At 44.2% G+C, this 18,949-nt stretch overlaps 2 protein-coding genes across 2 annotated transcripts; one reads left to right on the top strand and one right to left on the bottom strand.

Annotated features, from left to right (window-relative positions):
• Positions 1 to 2,003: 2,003 nt before the first annotated feature.
• T265_02677 (hypothetical protein) lies at positions 2,004 to 11,101 on the top strand (the record flags this gene model as incomplete). The annotated part of the gene is made up of 5 exons (XM_009166979.1): positions 2,004 to 2,230; positions 2,268 to 2,439; positions 2,476 to 2,605; positions 2,645 to 2,791; positions 10,543 to 11,101. 5 exons carry the CDS (start codon positions 2,004 to 2,006, stop codon positions 10,701 to 10,703), a joined length of 837 nt encoding a protein of 278 aa, XP_009165243.1.
• Positions 10,538 to 18,949, bottom strand: T265_02678 (hypothetical protein; the record flags this gene model as incomplete). The annotated part of the gene is made up of 6 exons (XM_009166980.1): positions 10,538 to 11,025; positions 11,850 to 11,913; positions 14,351 to 14,578; positions 16,271 to 16,579; positions 18,698 to 18,883; positions 18,926 to 18,949. The coding sequence occupies 6 exons, from the start codon at positions 18,947 to 18,949 to the stop codon at positions 10,922 to 10,924; spliced, it is 915 nt and encodes a 304-aa protein (XP_009165244.1).

The raw sequence follows: 18,949 nt of genomic DNA, 5'->3' as shown, positions 1-18,949 counted from the left end.
TGGCTTGTGAGACTTAATCGACCTTGCTGATTGCCGCTGTGTTGAGTTCTATTCGTGACACCCCATCCTTGGCACACACATGCAAAGAAGCACTAAATGGTAATAAAACCAGCGGAAAACTCTGAGTGTTCACAGAAGCTGCAACTTGGGGGTCCGAATTGTAAATACACCATGTTCAAGCTCCGGATGAGGCACTTATATTGATGCAAATCAAATTCATCGATTCTTTGGACAAGTGAGGCTTACACACTGGAGCTGTGATGTTTGCTCAGTCACTAAATCCAATCTACATGTCTCATTGAAGTCATGGCGACGGCCGTAAACAGCCGTTTCTACTGAACCATTCAAAGGATTACAAAACCCGATTTGTCTGAAAAGCTGGGATTTGGCGGAATGTAAAAGCAATTGCCTCGTGTAACCTGAAGGTTTTTAAGTGCCATAAAAAACACAAGACTCCTTCGGATAACATTTTGAAGTCAGTTACCTATGCCGACGATGGTTTGGCCGCACAGCACTTAAATAAAAACACCAATAATAGGTGACCAAGCCCCGGCGTAAAATGCTGTTTGGCGTTGACAGCTTTAGAGTTCACTTTTAGATATGTATGTTTCAGGGCAACGTCTTAGCGATCGGCTTTCTTCATCGGGAGTGAGTGACCCTGCTTCAGTAGATTATTCTGATTCCAATCTGAAGTTATTCGTTCCAGATAGTTCCAGGCTCTCGGGTAAGATGTAACCAAAATGTTCAACAGGCAAAGAGAAATGGAATCTGCGGCTGCATTCAACAAGTTGTAAAAAGGTGCATGGTACATTCGGGGAAAGTCATACGAAAATCATGAGGGGTGTGTGAGAAGAAACATAAGCTCTAAAATTGGATTATTTATCGCACAAAATTATGCTTAAGTAGTAAAAGAAGGCATTCGCCATTTTACGGATGATCCGACGCAACTTCTCCCGTATTACTCGCATGAACTTCCAAATACTCTATGGAGCCTACGTCACACTACTCCTGGAGTACGCCAACCAAGTTGTCTAGTCAGGACGCACGAAGGACGTCACCCTCATTGAGCGTGTCCTGCGAACCGCCATGAGAATTGTTCCCGGACTCAAATCCGTGGACTACGAAACGCGTCTCGAGATGCTTGATCTATGTCCCCTGGAGTACCGTCGCCCTGTTTGAACAAAGCTTGCAAATAGGTGTTTCACCGTTGACCCAGCAAACACACGGCTGGGACATAGTAAGAAATTTTTCAAGCTCAGAGCACACACATTCATTAGACAAAATTTTTTCTCGTTTCGGGTAGTAGCTGCGTGGAATGGCCTTCCTCCGACGGCTGTCCACGCTCCTTCTATAACCCAGTTTAAAGCACTATTAGACATTTATTTATGTGAATCCTCACGCTGGCAAGCATACTGCACCGCGCTGAGAACATAAATAGCACTGCTGCACCCCTTTTTAACTTTTGCCTTTCAGGTGAACGACAAGAACAAAACCGACCCGGGAAACTTGGGCAAAAGCCTCGATCCTGTGTATCAATCCGTGAACCCATGAGCAACCCATGCTTTATACAACCACTTGAGTACTTTCGCATGATTTTAGCTGATCTGTGTACCGGACCGGCTGTTTTTTCGAGAGAAACACCGTGTAAAGACTGTCTTTTGAACCGAAGAGCTCCGTATTTTACTACTCCGTTTGTAGACTGGAATATGGAACAAGCCATGAGGATACTTAGACCCTAATTTCCACAAACAGGTATAACATTGCAGTGGAACTATTATGTGGCTTACAGCCCCAACAAAGCAGTGAAAAATACGCTAAAGCTCTCATTACTAAACAGCTAGAGCCCAATCCACCCAGCCGTGTGGGCGTCCGGTCGAGCCTTTGAACAACCTTCTGGTGTCATCAGAACGTCACAAACTGAACAAAATTGTTTTACTACGCAAAATTTCAGTTGCTACAGTACCAACGACGGAGGCGATACAATTTTCTGTCAAGCCACATTCATGGATGCGAATGACTTACATCTAAACATAGATTATGTCGGATCGTGTGGAGTGGTTCTTACGCCAGAGCAAAAAGCAACTCTACAAACATCCCTAACAATCCTTAGACACGAGAATAACTTTACCAATGTTTTGTTCTGGGGAATTATCCGTGGTGTTAGTGGTGACTACTTCATTGCACAAGGGATAGGAAAGGACGCCATAACAGATAGAAAGACCCTTTACAGGTAGTTCTGCTGATCAGTAGAATAAAAACCCGTGTAGTAAAGACTGTTTAGTTTGGGGCCTTCTTCCCGTCCCTGGCAAATCTGATATCGAAAAGAGTAAATATTTCAAAGGGAGATTCACAGGCGATCCTTCTTATGAGTGTGAGTTTGTCGATATCAGACAAAGACCCGGCGAAGAAGGCGATGAAATTGAGGAAAGAGAAAATCTAGTATGCATTTTAGTCAGAAAATATCTTCATTCTCAGATCACAATGAAGGAAGAAGACCGACTTGCAGCTACTATAGAACGCATTGAACGTGATGTAAGTATCATTCCCCGGGGTGCTTACATGCGGTTATCCTCTGGACAAGTTATCAGAAACAAAAACTTTGAAGGTATGCGAACCGAAATTGAGATTTCAACTTCCCATTAAGGACTAACCGTAGCGGAAGCAGCCAAATTGCTATCATACTTCCACTTCCGTCCACCTATACAACTTCCACACAAGCCATTGCTGGACAGAGCACGTTTGGACAAAGCCATCGATTTCTTAGATACAATCGAGGATGACAACCCCAAAGGTTAGTTAAATGGTATTTCATAGACTACAACAGCGCAGAGCATTCTAACAAGCCCATCTGGATAATGTAACTAATCGCACTGGCTATCCTTCTTTCCAGAAAAACAACCGGAGACGAATTGCACAATGTGATAACTATCATAAAATGATTTAAGTTATCTTTAGACAGTATGATGCCTGTTGAATGAAAACAGGCTCACAAAAAAACGTTCGTAATTTTTAAAACCACAGTTGGCAACAGCTAAAAACGCTAAATCAATGGAGAAAAACGTAACCAGGCGTAAAACCTGGGCAGAACTCTCAAAATCTAGTCAGATTGTAACGTAAAATTCAAATCGAGTGGATATCCATTCTTTGGGTAACTGGTTTTCCCACTATTCTGGATCCAAATATGTGGGTGGTGCTCTCTGACTGCTGAACACTTCGGATTAATGCCACCTGAATTGAGGTTTTACTCAGAATAAAGCGATAAAAATCGAAGGACTGAGTACAAAAACCTGCCAGCTACGGGTAATGGTTTCTGTGGCGCTCTACATCGATTGATACATCGCCGTAGTCAATTATGATGTGAACGCGCAGGTAGAGCAACTGAATCCTGCTGATGCCCAGACGGATGGCTATCTCGTATCGGACAAAGGATGCAGAGACAATGTGGTGTGACTAATACAGGAGTGTGGTGCTCACAGAGTCCCTCCGCAGAAAATATCTCAATAACGGTGGAAGTCGTTTGAGAGTCTTGTCAGTGAACTAGGACCGAAGTCAACTAGACCACGCTAATATCAGTTGCCAGTGGTAGTGCCCGCTACTCCCTCTCATATACGTAGGTGGACGCCGGTCACACACCAGTAAGTCGCAACTTCTCATTTTCCCGTGGGCCACTCAAAAGGTAACGAAAATAGATCAAACACATGTACTGAAGCCGACCCTTCCAACGCTTGTCTTGTGGTCAGATTCCATACGATCGAATTCATGCAAGGGAGCGAAAGCTCTTTGTGATGCTAGGACTTGTAGCTGCAGTATAAATCAGCCGGGTTGTATCAAAAACTAGGTTCCTGGTCAGGTTGTGGATATCCTGGAGACCCAAAGACAACTTTTCTGGTTGCAACAACATTCAATCTCGACGTACAGTTGTGCGCTGTGTGAAACGAAATCGATATGTAGCTTGGAAAGCTTGACCAATTCATATGAAAAATGCCACAATCCATCGCAAGCTGCTTCACTCAACTCGTCACACAGGCCCTCGGAAACCCACTGTAAGCAAAACCGTAAAGAGCAACAAAGATGCTCTGCAATACAGCAAATTTTGGCTGAAAAATTATTTAAAAAATTTCATTTCCCATCGGCTATTTTAAGTCCAGGCTGTCGGTCTTTATTGGAAATAACTATGCACTCTCCATCAGATCCAACGTATTAGTGTTAACAGTTCCTCGAGTTTCTGTTACCAGATGACTTCGGATTTCTCGGTGCCTTTACCACTTATTTACGCCCACCCCGGTGAAATCAAACACGATAACTAGAATGAGTCGAAAATAGTGGCTTTGTTCCAAAAGGACACTCAGACTGAATGCAGTAATCAGTACTTCCAGTTCGGCACATATCATAACAAGCTTTTCAGTCAGCAGCCGAAACCCAAACCCATGAGAATCAATAAGATTCCGACAAGGTTGATGCTGCGTCGACCAGATCGTAACACTCCACCATACGTTCAGACGACTTCAGTCATGATGTTCACTGACTTCAAGAGCGCCTTCGATTCAGTTGATCGGTCAATGTTTATAAACAGGCTTCCTAATTAGGAGATATTCCAAAACTTTAAGAACAATATACGGTCCTACCGGACGCTTGAGTAGATGGAGTTCCGTACAATGGGTTTCATACAAAGACCAGTGATCGGCAATAATGTTTCTCCCCCCGTTTTTGTCCTGCGCTGCCGTCGATTAGCTAACGAGTCAAGCTCTTGGAGGTCAGCAAAATCCCGGTGGTCCAACCATTGCTGGCGAAATTCCTGTCCATCCGGACTACGCGGACGTCATAATCTTGAGGAACGCTAATCAATTTTGAATAAACTGAACAAAAGTATACAATCAGTCGGCATACGCCCCGTACCTATGGTGAAAATTCATGCATTAAGACGTGTAGTCCTGAACATACCTTGAGATTCAAGAAGAAGCACTAAAGGTAGTTGTATGAGCCCAGAAGGAATGGCTTGGTGATATCAGTGTACGAATTCCAAAGGTCCAAAATGCATTATTCAAATGCTGCCGTTTGTGGGCTCAAAACGAAGCGACTGCCTGTCACGAGGAGAGTGGAGCTTACTATAATGTGACGGTCTAAATACTGCCATAGCCAACTGAGACATACCTAAGTTGCACGCGTGAAACTCATAGATTCTCTAATTCCAGGTTGGTGAGTAGAGGTCTGATAAACGTAGTCTCTCCTGGTCTTTATTCCTGGAGACTGGAAGATCTGTGGCGACGTGCTCTTTGGAAATGTGGGGTTATTCGGTAGTCTTCCGCTAACTGCTGTTACCTCGTGGTTACTTTTGTGAGTCCAAAGCTCTGGTTGAAGACCCTAATAGTATTGCACTCTAGGTTCAGGCACCGTCAAAGTACTTCAGCCAACGTACAACTATGGAATGCACATTGACAAATATTCGTCCGGTGCGAGATGTGCTGCCTTCAACAAGGTCGCCTTACTGCATAAAGCAGTTGGCAGGTGGCAACAAAACACTACTGACGCTTCGCTTCTTTATCCCACACATATCTGTTCTTCTCCCCTCAAGCAGCTTCCAGCTATATCTCTGGAGGCCCATTCTTAAAAACTGCCAGACCCGTACACCGCCAGCCTCCGCTAGCTGCAACAGCAGTCATAAGCGTTCTTCAAACCCGATGTTCAGTTCACATGACAGACATTGACGCCCGTAATCCGAAACAATCCGGAAAACAGAATTCCCACACATATATGATACTCGATTTCTATTGATGCCTGCTGATTTTCGGAAACGGTGATTCACAACCCAAGTACGGTTGTTGGATGATCGTCAAATAAGTTTTCTCTTGCTTCTGTTTGCGCATCTCTGGCGATCAGAAGCGGCTGAGGCTATCTCTGCTGGAGTAAATATTGTTCTAAGTCACTGGGTTTATTGGTTGTTCGTCAATAGCCACCTCCGTGCGGTTCGTCTGTAAGTGACCCGTAATCGGGACGCCGAGAACATGCCAATAACCGGTGACTTTTCACTGTATCTGCTTATTCCACAAAACGTTTTAGCCCCGATACACTCAAAGGCAATTTTTACGACTCAAGAAGATGAGTGAAGACAGGACCCCAGAACAGCAAACAGGACCAGAGCCAGGAAGGAGCTGTTTGAACCATATGTTCACCATTTGTCAACAGCTGGAGTTAAGGCATTTTTGAAAAGGGCAGAAAGGAGCGCACACAATGCTAGTGAAGTTGTTTAGTATGTGGGAAGTATACTGTTTGAGAATACCCCTAAGAATTCCAGGAATGGTAGTGAAAATTACGGAACACTTTACGTATCTACAGATACGACAGTGGTATAAACGCACGAGTCGCAAAGGTCATAATTACTTTTAACAATTTGCTCTATTGGAGGATCCAAAGGGCATATCACTGGATCACAAAGAATGAGTGTATCATATCGAGCAAGCTCCAATGTTGTGCGGCTGCGAAAATTGGCCAATTAAGCCGGGGGATTTGAGATAACTTCAGGTCATTGAACAACGATATACCAGAGCTGAAGCTAGTCTCCTGAAACCAGGGAAGTTGGGATGAGCAGACCAATAAACGGTCATTTTGGTGAACCACTCGGTACCGCACCCGAAGAATGCATTCAACAATGGAAAGTAATTAGAAATTTTAATTCTAATTTACCAGATGTAAACCGTGCACCATAGGCACATTGGTCCTAGATGTTGCAGTTTCGGCAACCAGAAAGTGGGAGCTTGGGATATAGGGCCAAGCCATGGAGGCGGTGACATGTCCAGTTGGTTCGCGAAATGGGCAGCTACGAATTTGGGCACCAGGGCCAGTGAGTCCACGACTGCCGCCAGTGTCATCAACGATTGGTGACTTGAGTCCCGTGGTCCCCATCCATGAAGGCGACAGCTATCGACCAGCCTGAGTTTACTGGTACATCATCGACCACATGACATCGGTGTTCAACACGGATGCTTCAGTGCCGTACAACCATGATTTATTTGAAAGCCATATTGTAAAGGGAATTAATGCTAGCTTACTACAATCATCCCGAGGTGCAATGGTTCTGAGACAACGATTGTCGAACACCTGAAGACGTCTCAGTTCCGCTGCTTGAACAGGCCAAGTCTCACAGCCATACAACAAAACAGCCCGCATTGTACGTTGATGCATACGTTCCTTGAGATGCAGGGATAAACCACCCTGACGCCATAGGTGTCCCGAATTAGCAAACGCGACCCAATGTTGAAAGATTCGTGCATTCACCTCATCTGTCACACTACAATCAGAACTAATACAACTTTCAAGATACGTAGAACCCCCCACAGTTTCCACTACCTCTCCATGGATTGTAAGTGGCATGTTCAGTGACTGCACGTTCACGAGCATGACCTTACAATTTGTGGGTGAAAAGTGCATACCAAAGGACGAGGTGACTTTGGTCAGTTCATCCAAAAACACCTGCACCTTCTCCTACTCTTCGAAGATGAGGACAATGTCGTCTGCGTGCTCCAGATCGACAAGGTTTTTTTCACAGGCTATTTGAACACTAGGGTTTTGGAGACCGTCCAGCGTTCCTCTCATTATCATCATCAAAGTGTGTGGTTTTTAGGGTCGACCTCTTCTATCCCGTCCTTCCTCAGGAGACCAGCACCACTTTTCCCATAAATATGGATATTTTGCCTGAAGGCAGTAAGACTAAATGAATGCAGCACTGAAAGCAACAGGTGAATCAATTAACCAGTTAAAGTGTCAGCGAAGCAATGTGCGAAAAAGACGGAACGAATGTTCACTCGAAGTCGTCTGGAGTGATGAGTTGGACACTTCAACACTACCATTGGATGAACCCAGAGGGCCTGAATGGAACATCGACACCATCCCGCAATCGACAACAGAAATTCTCTTTGAGATATGGACCCTCCAGCACGACAAAGCACCTGGCCCGGGTGGTCGTCACTCCACACTCTTAAAATGCGGTGAGGTCTTGGTGAACAGTTCAAGAACCATACTGCCGAAGATTCGGAACGAAAACAGAATACGTCGAATGGAGATCCACAACCGTCATCCTAGTTATCAAGAAGGGTACAAGAGCCTCATGAGAGAAACATCGTGGCATCAGCCTGGTATCTGTCGCATCTAAAGTGCTTCCTCGCGTTGTTTCGCGTAGATTGATCGATTATTGGGAGACAAATTAGTGAAGATCACGCTGCGTTTCGCCATAACCGAGGATCCATCGACTATATCTTCACCTCGTGACAAGTTATTGAACGGCGCCCTAACTTCCAACGTCCCACGTTGGTCATTTTTCTCGGTCTGAAAGCTTCTTTTGAACCTGTCCATCTCCAGGAACTTTGACGGTGCCTGGCGATCGAAAGTCTCCTCCAAGTTTGTATCTTTAATGAGGGCTGTGTACAAACTCCAGCTGGTGCGGACGAGTATACGCCAACTCTTCGCCCAAGTTCACCAAGTTCAATGGTGTAAGACAAGGGTGTCCTCTCCCGTCTTTCCCCATCAACTTTGTTATTTTGCTTGGAATTTCTGTCTGCCTCTCAAACATCGGGGGTCGAAATGTTTCCGGGACGTTCGCTTACAGAAACTGGGTATACGGACGATATTGCTCTCATGGGTTCAGGTCCTTCAAGAGTGCAAACCATTTCAAACAAACTAAATAACTCTGCCGCTCGGTTTGACATGCGTTTCACACCTACAAATTATTAAGTGCTGCTATAAGACTGAGTGAGACCAAACTCATTCCTCATTCTTGCAGACAAGCCAATCGAGGCGGCAGATAAATTCGCTTATCTAAGCACTTTATAAGTTACGGTGGACTGGCTAGAGAGGAGAGTACTTCTCGAATCAGGAAGGCCAGGACACTTTTTGTTAACCTCCGACACTTCTGTTGCCAACATGACGTCAGTTTGTCTGTCAAGGGCAGAGTTTAAACTGCGACAGAGCGATTCTTGCTGATTTATGGGTCAGAGACTTGGCCTCTGTGCGAAAAGGACATACGAAAGATGTCGGTGTTTGACCATCAGTGTCTTCGAAACATTCGTTAGGTCTGGTGGGAACGTCATATTAGCAATAATGAGGCACGCCAGATGGTGTTGAGAAGAAACCTTACCATAATAGAGGAACTACTCACGCCCCACAAATTACGCTGGTTACGACATGCATTTTGCATAACAGAAGACCAGAGCTCTTTTCGCCCAGTCACGCGCTGAATGGAACCGAACGAGAGGTGTACATTGTACGACCTGGCAACGAAGTGTGAAGATACTAACCAGTAAACTCAGGATGGATGGCGCCTCCATGGATGGAACTCAGCACACCAATTGAGAAAAACGCATACCCACTGGCTCTCGTACATCAAAATTATCGTCTTCAATTCTTAGCTGCCCGTTTATCGAACCAACTGAACATTTCACTGCCTCCAAGGCTTGACTGTATGTTCGACACTCCCATTTTCTGTTCATCACCAACAGCATGACAGTGTTCAACACCGAAACTGTAGCACCTGGAACCAATGTGCCCATGGTACACGGTTTATCCCATTACTTTCCATTGTTGAATGTATTCTTCGGGTGTGGTACCATGTATAATGTAGGTGACAACACAGCCGATTTCACTTAGCAGCACTCCAGCCATCGTTCCCTTGTGATTCGTACTTCGTAAATAGTTCGAGTGGGAAACTGATCTCTGGAACAAGTCAGCGCGATAGCCAGCAAAGTGCTACTGTGGGCGAGTTGCTCCTCACCACAACAATCTAACATGCCCAACCGGATCCAAGCGCTGTTCCGGACATGAATGGTCAAAGCTTTAAATTCGTCGTGCACACTTGAAGCAATTCCAGCCCAGAGAACATCATGAATCAAGGAACGGCTATGCATCCTCGACAGATAATCTATCAAGCCGGATCGTAAGGACTAATTACTTGAAAAATGACTTTCCTTTAACCAGATCGTACGAACTTGTCAAGTTTAGAGTTTTTAATTTAGATTAATGTGAACATGTGTGCAGACTGTCGAATTCACTTCGCCTCCACATAGACAACCTTTATGTTCTCACTGACATGGAACGAATCCATCGTGTTTCGAAAGCTTTATTACCAAGACTGAAACAGTGATGAAACGAGTGTCAGACAGGGGACTTTGATGAACGCGAATGACCTCTCAGTGACAATTGACCGGCTTCCTAGGGAGGCTACATTCTGCGGGTTTTGTCCATCCTGTTTATTAGTGAACAGAGCGGTTATCGTGACGAAGTGGACAAATCAGAGTTTCATTAATGCACAACCAAGAGAGTAAGGCAAAACACAGTCAAGCACCCTGCCAACGCATCTACACATCACAAGTTGTTATTCTGATGTACACTGAGAATGCAGTACGGAGTCACCCTTCGTGCAGTGATGATAGTAAATGAGTATGGTCGGTTCTATAAGTATGGTTCCTGGTCTTTTGTGAAAGTCGCATTTGGTTTTGATTCGCACTTCCACCCCAAAACATGTTTCACATATGTATTTTTTATTCCCCATTATAGGATGCTGGTCCATCACTTTGGAAAGAGGGGGTCGCTTGGTCCTGGTGAAGAGTTTACTATGGTTGGGATACGTTCTCTACCATCTCCCAGGAACGAACAAGTATGGGTCCATCTACGTGGGGACGGGTGAATACAATGTGGACCTGCCATTCATGCTTTGATGATAGTCTGCTCGTCAGCTACACCAAGAACCCCAGTACGAGAAGTCACTATGGAACAAATAGGAATCTACGGATAAATATACATGTTTACTCTGGAAATGGTGTGTAATCGCTAAGTTGGATGTGCAGATGGGTGGGGCATTCGGTAGGCAGCCGAAAATGCTCAAAATAAGCGGCTGTCATATCACAGTTGATGAGTTTCCACAGTTTTTATCGTATCACTTATTGTGCTGTCGATCAAGTTTATCCAGGAATGCTTGTCGCTTCATGCGCACTTGTTCAGCTGTCGCAGTTGGCGGATTGGTTGCTGGCGAGGAATGATCTGTGAATAAGAGTGCATAAGATGTACATGTACGTGCCAATACCAAAGAACCTATAAAGAACCTATAGGAGCTGAGCCAGGCTGTCAAAACTCATTCAATGTCTAAACCTTCCAACATAAATTGAAGAGGTGAGTCAGAATTATACTGGCTACCAGTTTAGGGGGATGGAAAGCGGGGACTAAAAGAACCTAAGACCATGCGAAATTAGACAAGGTCATCGAACAGCAAATATCGAGCAAGCAAGATGAAAGAACTAGTTCAAACAGGTAATAACCATTAATTTCCATGGATTTTGATAGAGAATGAAAGAATGATTCGATTTTCAACCAACAAAAACATAAGCACAGACTGACCTCGTGCCACGTGCACGTACAGGAGTTCAACAAGACACCGACTTGTATAATAATTCACAGGAAAGCGGATGGACTACTACACACTGTTTTTGTGTCCTATGGTTAAGGCATCAATAGGCACCATCGGCCGAACACAAAGCGTTAGGCGGTTACTGTTAAGGTTTCTAATGAACTAAATAAAAAATGTCAATGTGGAAGACAGTCTGGCCACAAGCATATATTCAAAGCGCTCAACTGTACACAGGACATCACCACAAGCTCACCAGGTTACTGGGGAGATTTAGACCTACATTACACCTATTTGTCCACCCATTTTACAGTTCAAAAGTGGAATGGACGGAAGCCGGAGTTCACTTTTCAAGTTGGGATATATGGTGCTTTACAGTTTATTTCAATTCCACAAAGGACCTCACCTTAGCAAAACAGTAACCTATCCAAAAAGTAGCTCTATGATCATGTTCAACATTTACCTGCAGTTAAACTGAGTTTGATAGCTTCCTGTAGTTCCTCGTCCTCCGGATTTCGGTAGACCTCCTAATGTATGTGGGATCAAGAAGTAGGAGTATCGAAAATGGCACAATAAGACGACATATAAAGGCATCTGGGTTAGAAAATTTGAGTCCCGGAAATAAATGAATGTATGCGTAAGAGTTGCTCACATTCGCAATATTATAATAAGACGTCAGAGAAGTCCTACACCGTCAGATCAGTTCAGAAAACGAGCTGCACCCAACTTAACCACTTGAGGTCTACACAAACACACACGAAGGGATGGATCGAACTCGTCATCAATAACAACGCGTTGAGCACCGGAGGTTCAATATTGTATTACTAATTCATCAGAGGAAACCTTACTGAAGCAGCTAGAATTTAAGCTACAGGCATTGTGCAGGAGTCAAGCAAAGTGCAAAGTTCTAGCAACACTAGTCACCAAGCTGACCAGATTAGTTCCACTTGTCTGTCTTCGAAAGCCACTCTCAGTAGGTTGGGGCAATGTAGTGAAATGCAGTGCTTCACGCAGTTGCTGGTATCCGGAAGTTCCCTAATCCATGTTTAGTGCAGCAGCAGTTGGGCTTGACGTAAATGCGAGAAGTCCTACACTCGGTACCAAGAACTAGTTATTATTGGGACCCATAAGTAAGGCTGCTGGAGCAAGATATTCATGTACTGGAGCTGATAATGGTGAGAATGAGTGGCGTCCGCACAGCGTTCTTACACTCTTTTTGAGCAAAGACTACATAGTACCATCAGCAATCGTGGTGAAGCCCCTCAGCTAGATAAGTATGTAAGCTACGATCGAATTAAGGATGCCGAAATTAAGATAATGGGGATCGCATTATACATTCCTACTGAACTGAAAGGTGCAGAGCACATTTTATCCTGATCCACAGTTACATTAATTCGTACATTACTAGATAAGCACCCAGGAAAAGAACCAACTTTTGCTTTCATCGCTATAACCAACTGCTTGGAGAAAGCAGCCTTACTCGCTCCAAATACACCTTTATAACGATGGTGTGCGCAGTGAGTGAAGTGGGTTTCAGGAATATATTAACGGTGGTTTATGTTCAGTTCGGGACAAAAACAGTCGGCTCTGAAATGAATCGCAAAAGCAATTGGTGGCATTGTTCGCATACACGAACGGCTGGCTGAATGTGCTCGCTGGTAAAATATTAATGAGACAAACTTCACTGAGCGCTGAAACAGTCATCTCACTTTAGAAGTTCCAACAATGCAGTTAGGGGGTGGAAATGGTGGATTCACATAGTTTGCATTTATTCAATATTAGGGTCGACAACCGAAAAAACGGGTTTTACTCACAAAACAGGGGATTCGGCTACATGAATACGAATTGGTCAGGTCGGCCGGCACAGCATTCACTTAACATAGCTGTAACATAGCAGGTGGAAGCTAGTGACTCCATGTCACCGTGGACATTCCAAATACGCGACGGGTTGATGGATCCCTTAAGCAGTGCCCATAGAAAACCCACGCGACCAAGTCAATAGGCATCTCCGATTTTCTACTGACCTCATTCACCGGAAACTCACGTAATCAGATATTCACTGGAGCAGTTGCATTCGACAAGACCGGCTCAATAAGTATAAAATTGTATTTATGTGGATCAGCATGCCTTCAGCCAGCTAGCGCACATACTATCGCCTCTGTTAGTATCCACTGGCTAGAAGAACACCATAGTTTAACAACTTTTCAGTTCATAATGCTGCTTTCCTCATAGGCTGGTTTGTTTCGCGGTGTCGGGTATCTGAGATGGGTAGTGCGTAGACCTGACTGTAACCAGACAGAAAGCACGCCTCAGGGTATACTCATATGCCGAAAGCATGCAACAAAGTTCTGTGGTACAGCAAATGAACCCAAGAAGGAAAGATGAAATGCCACTCCGAACCGAATCCATTCAGTAGTCAAAAATATGTGTATGTGCTGAGTCAAAATCGAAAGTACGATTTGTCCATTCCTGTAAACTCCGTGATAACTCTCACAAGTGGGCAGTCATGGTGCTGCCAGTTTTCTTGTTTCATATGAAATAGCAATTTTGACTAGATGTTCGAAGTACTTTTCGTTCAAATTTAAAATAGCTCAAAAAATCATAGGAGGGATACCGAATTCCAGAAAAGTTCACATCAACTATTTATTTGTATACTGTGTATTGCTGAACATCTGTGTTACCGTATACCTTCATGGCTGAATAGTCGATGAACGAGTTAAAGTGATGGTAACTTCAATTCATGGACCTCGAAGCAGACAGTTGATAAATAGAATACTTTCATCAAAAACAGAGCTTAGTTAGGATCTGTCAAGGGGCACGTCATCATATTCAATGTGCACTTGCAGATGAAATGCGAAAAAGCAAAATAACCGGGGAAACAAATACCTTGGAGAAAGTTCATTGGTCCCACGGCAGGCAAATACCACCCAAATGTATGGGTGGTACACATTCTGTTTAACTTACCATTTTCGACAGCTCAAGAACTCGTTGCAGTTCCTTTTCTTGTGCTTCTGCTTCGGAGGACTGGAGGATACGTTGCAAAGAAACATTTTCCTCATCCATCTCTGCCTTACATATAGCCATAGCTAACTGCATCTGCTCATCATCTGCGCCGTCAGCGTCCACGTCTGATGATGCAATAGTAATTGTCCGCTCTTGATTGTTGGAATAGTCCTCTGGGACTGGACAAAGCTGATTGATTCATATTGGGAATAGAGGGAAGAAGTTATAACTGCAAATAAAACCTAATAAACTCCAACAATAAATAATGGGTCGCCTCAAGAGCACGGTGATGTGAGTTGACCACTTAAAATTTGAAGGGGGTAGAGGGCGGGGACTAGTAGACAGACGATGTAAATCGAACCCAGATCGGTCAACACTCAGCCTAAATGTCAACGTAAGGGCCAATGTTTCAAACTAATCAATACAACCTAGGACCGATTTCCATCTGGAGGGGCTCAACGAATCCACTCCCTTCAGTCTTTGCAACCAGCTACAGTTGTGCGACTTCATATATGTCAAGTTAAGCTCTAGCAGACTGTTCGACAAAAAAACAGTCACCCGACGCCCCAATATGTCCTCGGTTTGGACTCAAAGTTCTAACCCACCAGCCAAGAAAGACCAGTATATCGCTAAGCATACATATTCATTCAACGTTTTGTCATGTCAGTACTAATTCTCACATTTCTCAATCCAGCATAGTTAAATATAACGTAATAGTTCCTTGCCAGGTGAGACCGCTCGGTAGCTAATCAGATAACCTCTTGTAGGGTGAGCGTGAATCACATCAGGAATCCGCAGTAATACACTCCTCCACCCAAATGGCTCATTACGGGACAAGCCATTCGCTCCCCAAAAGGTTACACGAGGGACAATGCACCTCGAAAAGACATTTAATTATGAGTCCCTCTGGTGCATAGCTGTCTCACAAACCGGAGGAACTGAGTCTAGCTAGTATTCTTAGATGTGTGGCGGGACCGGGGGTCAAACTGCAATGTTATTGTTAGTTGGTCCGTCGCAGCCAGTTACCTAAGTGGAAGCCTACGGATCGATATATGAATATACACAATCGATCTATCAAATATGGTTCAACCCGAAAACCGAATAGTGTGGAAGACGCGCCATTACATATGCAGCAGCATGGACATAATTTCGAGCGAGAACACGAGAGCGGCTGCAAAACAGGTTGTGCTTTCATCCCAATATGATGTGTGAAAAGGGAAAAATCTAGCCGCGGCAGCTGATAAGGTAATGTGGATTAGGAGGCTAGATGCTGTGGACATTGATCATCTCATGGGAGATGTGAAGTGCATACGATACTCTCTGCACCCGGTTAGAGGCGTGGCAAGATATATCTGTCAACCGACATCGAAAGCATTCCTTGTTACCAATTCTGCTCGGATTTCCCGACCCAAAGCTTAGAGGTTTGGGTAACGTGTGTGTTCGCAAACTAAAGCAAGACAACTTCCTCTTTTCATCCATCCTGCATCGGTTAAGTGCCAGTGTTCTCACACTGTCACTGATGGCGACTCTACTTGATGAGAACGAATATTTCTATCGAAATCCGTGTTACAATATTGTCCGAGACAGCTCACAGCTCGAGATAGGGCGAATTACTGCTCTGAAGGTCCACGGTTTGAACCCGAACCCAGAATCCTGATTTTTTTCGTCTAAACTTGGGCAACCTGGCAGTATCTCAACCCTCGTGATTCCTTCGAGGAGTATACAAACCGAAAGTATATCAGTTGAACGATTGTTTAATTGTTGTTTTTTGCTCAGCAATACAAACGACCGAATTAAGCCAACAATATAAAGCAATAGGGTTGTCTCCAGCATTTTTCATACCATAAAAAAGCGAAGACTGGCCAAAAACTTCATGCTCACCGCAATCAGTTGCTCCGCCTCACAATCCGGTAAAGTACCCGTAACGAAGAAGATGGAATGGCCCTCTTGTTGTAGTTGGGCTAAGTAGATGTTTAGATATGTAGTGGAGATCAACCGAGGCTTTGATAAGGTTGAATTCAAGTCAAACCACTGGTTCCCGAAACGGCGAATTGTGAACCAGTGTTTACGGAAATTGCAGATGAAAGCTCGTTGCTGTTCTGGATGTTGCCTGGCGGATTCAGCTTCTGAGCTTTGACGAAGGAACGGCACGAGTTCGAGAGACCAAATGGAAAGGGCTTTGCTGATCACCTACGAGTGTGGGGAATTTTCAATTACTAACAATGTATATCGTTTATTATCTTATCCCAGTTAGTGATTAACAATAAGATCGTAAGCTGCCAAGCTCTCAAATGATCAACATACCTTTGATAAAACACTAGACTGAACAATCAACACTCATTTGTGATGACGCATAAGTAGCGTGCCTCAGTACTGGTAATGGGTACATATAATGGTGAGTAAAGAGCTTCAATAAAGCGTGATATCGGGTGGCATGAAGTACCGAAAGCTACAGAGGTATGTACTCGAAAAGGTAAGCACAAGTGTCTGTTTGGATACCACAAGTAAGATGACTTGGACATAAGGTCATATTCAACAAGTATTGGGAGCATTTTAACAGGCGATAATCGTCCAGCCCGTAATGAAGTAGCGAGTTTTTTACAGCACGTATACGCTTACTCTACTCGAGGTCTCCAGAACTGCAGTCAAGATAACAATGGCATTCACACTGTGAGTTCCTATTCTGATTGTGTGAATGAAAGTCTGGAAGTTCATGTGGTCGGTTAATATCAGGTGCTTCGATGTCCATATTTTCATCGGCCTGGGATTTTGAAATAGACCTGTGATTTTACGGCAGTCGCGTACAGTCAATTACAGCCTGGCTCATGAGTTACGGATGACAAGGCAACTTAGCACGACAGACCATCACGGAGGTACATGTTCGACTCAGGAGCAGGTTCACTACTGGTTGTTGCAGGGTCGGTTGAACCAAGCATCTTTTTGGTATCGATTACCCATACTGGCTTTTCTGGTGGACATTTCGTTCTATAAGTGAAGCCTGTCTGAAAAGACAAGAAGCACTGTACAGCTGTTTCATCCTCATTAGGAATCATCAACAGTACGCATATCTTGAAACTCCTGACAGTCTTGAACTCGCGACCTCCCTGACAGTATTTTGAACACTTAAACGTTCGGCTAAGAACGGCACTTAGACAGGATATAGAGCCGCTCATCCTTCTGTCACAGGATCCACAGTACGTGGTCACCCGTGCTAGCTGTATCCCCTAGCAGTGACTACTCAGATAGAAGTTCACCTCATCAGCTGAATTTTATTCTTCGCCACAAGTTTCCAAATCTCCTCATATCAACAATATGCAAGTAGATCAGAGGAAGCATAAAAATGCATCCGATGAGTGCACCTCCATCTGAGAAGTCATTGCTAGAGGATCCGACCCACGTGATGTGAACACGTGATGCGGACCTCGTGACTGAAAGATGAGTGCCGCTATATTACACTGTGGATCGGCCGCTCATTAAGAAACGCCTAAGAGTGAAAACTTTTAGCCGGGAGGTCGCGGGTTTGACGCTCTTTGGTTTCGTTAGACACACGCTGTTGATGATTCCCAATAAGGATGAAACAGCTGTACACTGGTTCTTGGCCTTTGAGCATAGACTAGTTTTACTTAGAGGACGAAATCTCCACCAAAATTCCCAAACCTTCTCAAGCTACTAAGAGGCTTTTATTCTCACTCAATGAAAAAACCTATGGAGGCCGGAAATACCAAGAGAAAATAGGGCTTGCCCACGAATGTGGGACACGTATCCAAACAGATGCTATCAAATTGTTTGGTTTCAACTTGAACGAAGCGTGACGATCCAATGCACATAAAAATTCTATCGAAGTTTGTGACGCTACTCATGACAATGCAGAAATGACCGGTTAGTATATAATAGTGAGAATTCCAATGACGAGTTAGTGAAGTGCCCGTGAATGAGTGAGTCAGTATTACACTGTAATACAATGGCATTTGAGTCGCGGTGAGACTGGTAGTGACCTAATTACAAAAAACCGGTCATCATTGTTGGACTGAGAATAAGTTCACCTACCGTCGTTACTGCCCGTTAGTGTCAAGTACTCAGGGGGGAGTTTTAGTTAATATGCCTCTAAAATACTAAGGAGGTGATCACATTGGTTGGCAGTGGTTTCCTCGAGAGGTAATATAGACCCAGGAAACAGTATCTACACATTCAATCGGGATCATCTACAAAGCAAACGTCGGACGAGAGATCCTCGAAACCTCAGGTTTATAAAACACGAAGATGAGCTTGTGATTTGAGCAAAATCCTAAACAATACGTAACAACTTACCTGGATGGAAAAATAACCAGCTTCATCCATGTTATTAGATACATGTGAAGAGTTGCAACCGTGCTCTAGGGCACTCCGTTCATCCTCGTCCAGCTGAGCAGCTAATTCAGCCAAATCCACAGCAGTGAAGAAAGGGCCCTGGAGTAATGCGTTTAAGCAGTGTTGAGCGCACAGTGACCCTTCTTGCTAAAATACAACATAAAAACGGGCACGGTCTCAAGAACTTACTTTTTCGTGGAATATGGAATCCAT

Source organism: Opisthorchis viverrini (genome assembly GCF_000715545.1).
Source record: "Opisthorchis viverrini unplaced genomic scaffold opera_v5_34, whole genome shotgun sequence".
Classification (NCBI taxonomy): domain Eukaryota; kingdom Metazoa; phylum Platyhelminthes; class Trematoda; order Opisthorchiida; family Opisthorchiidae; genus Opisthorchis; species Opisthorchis viverrini.
Note: the sequence above shows the minus strand (reverse complement) of the source record. Positions and strands in the feature narration are given on the sequence as shown.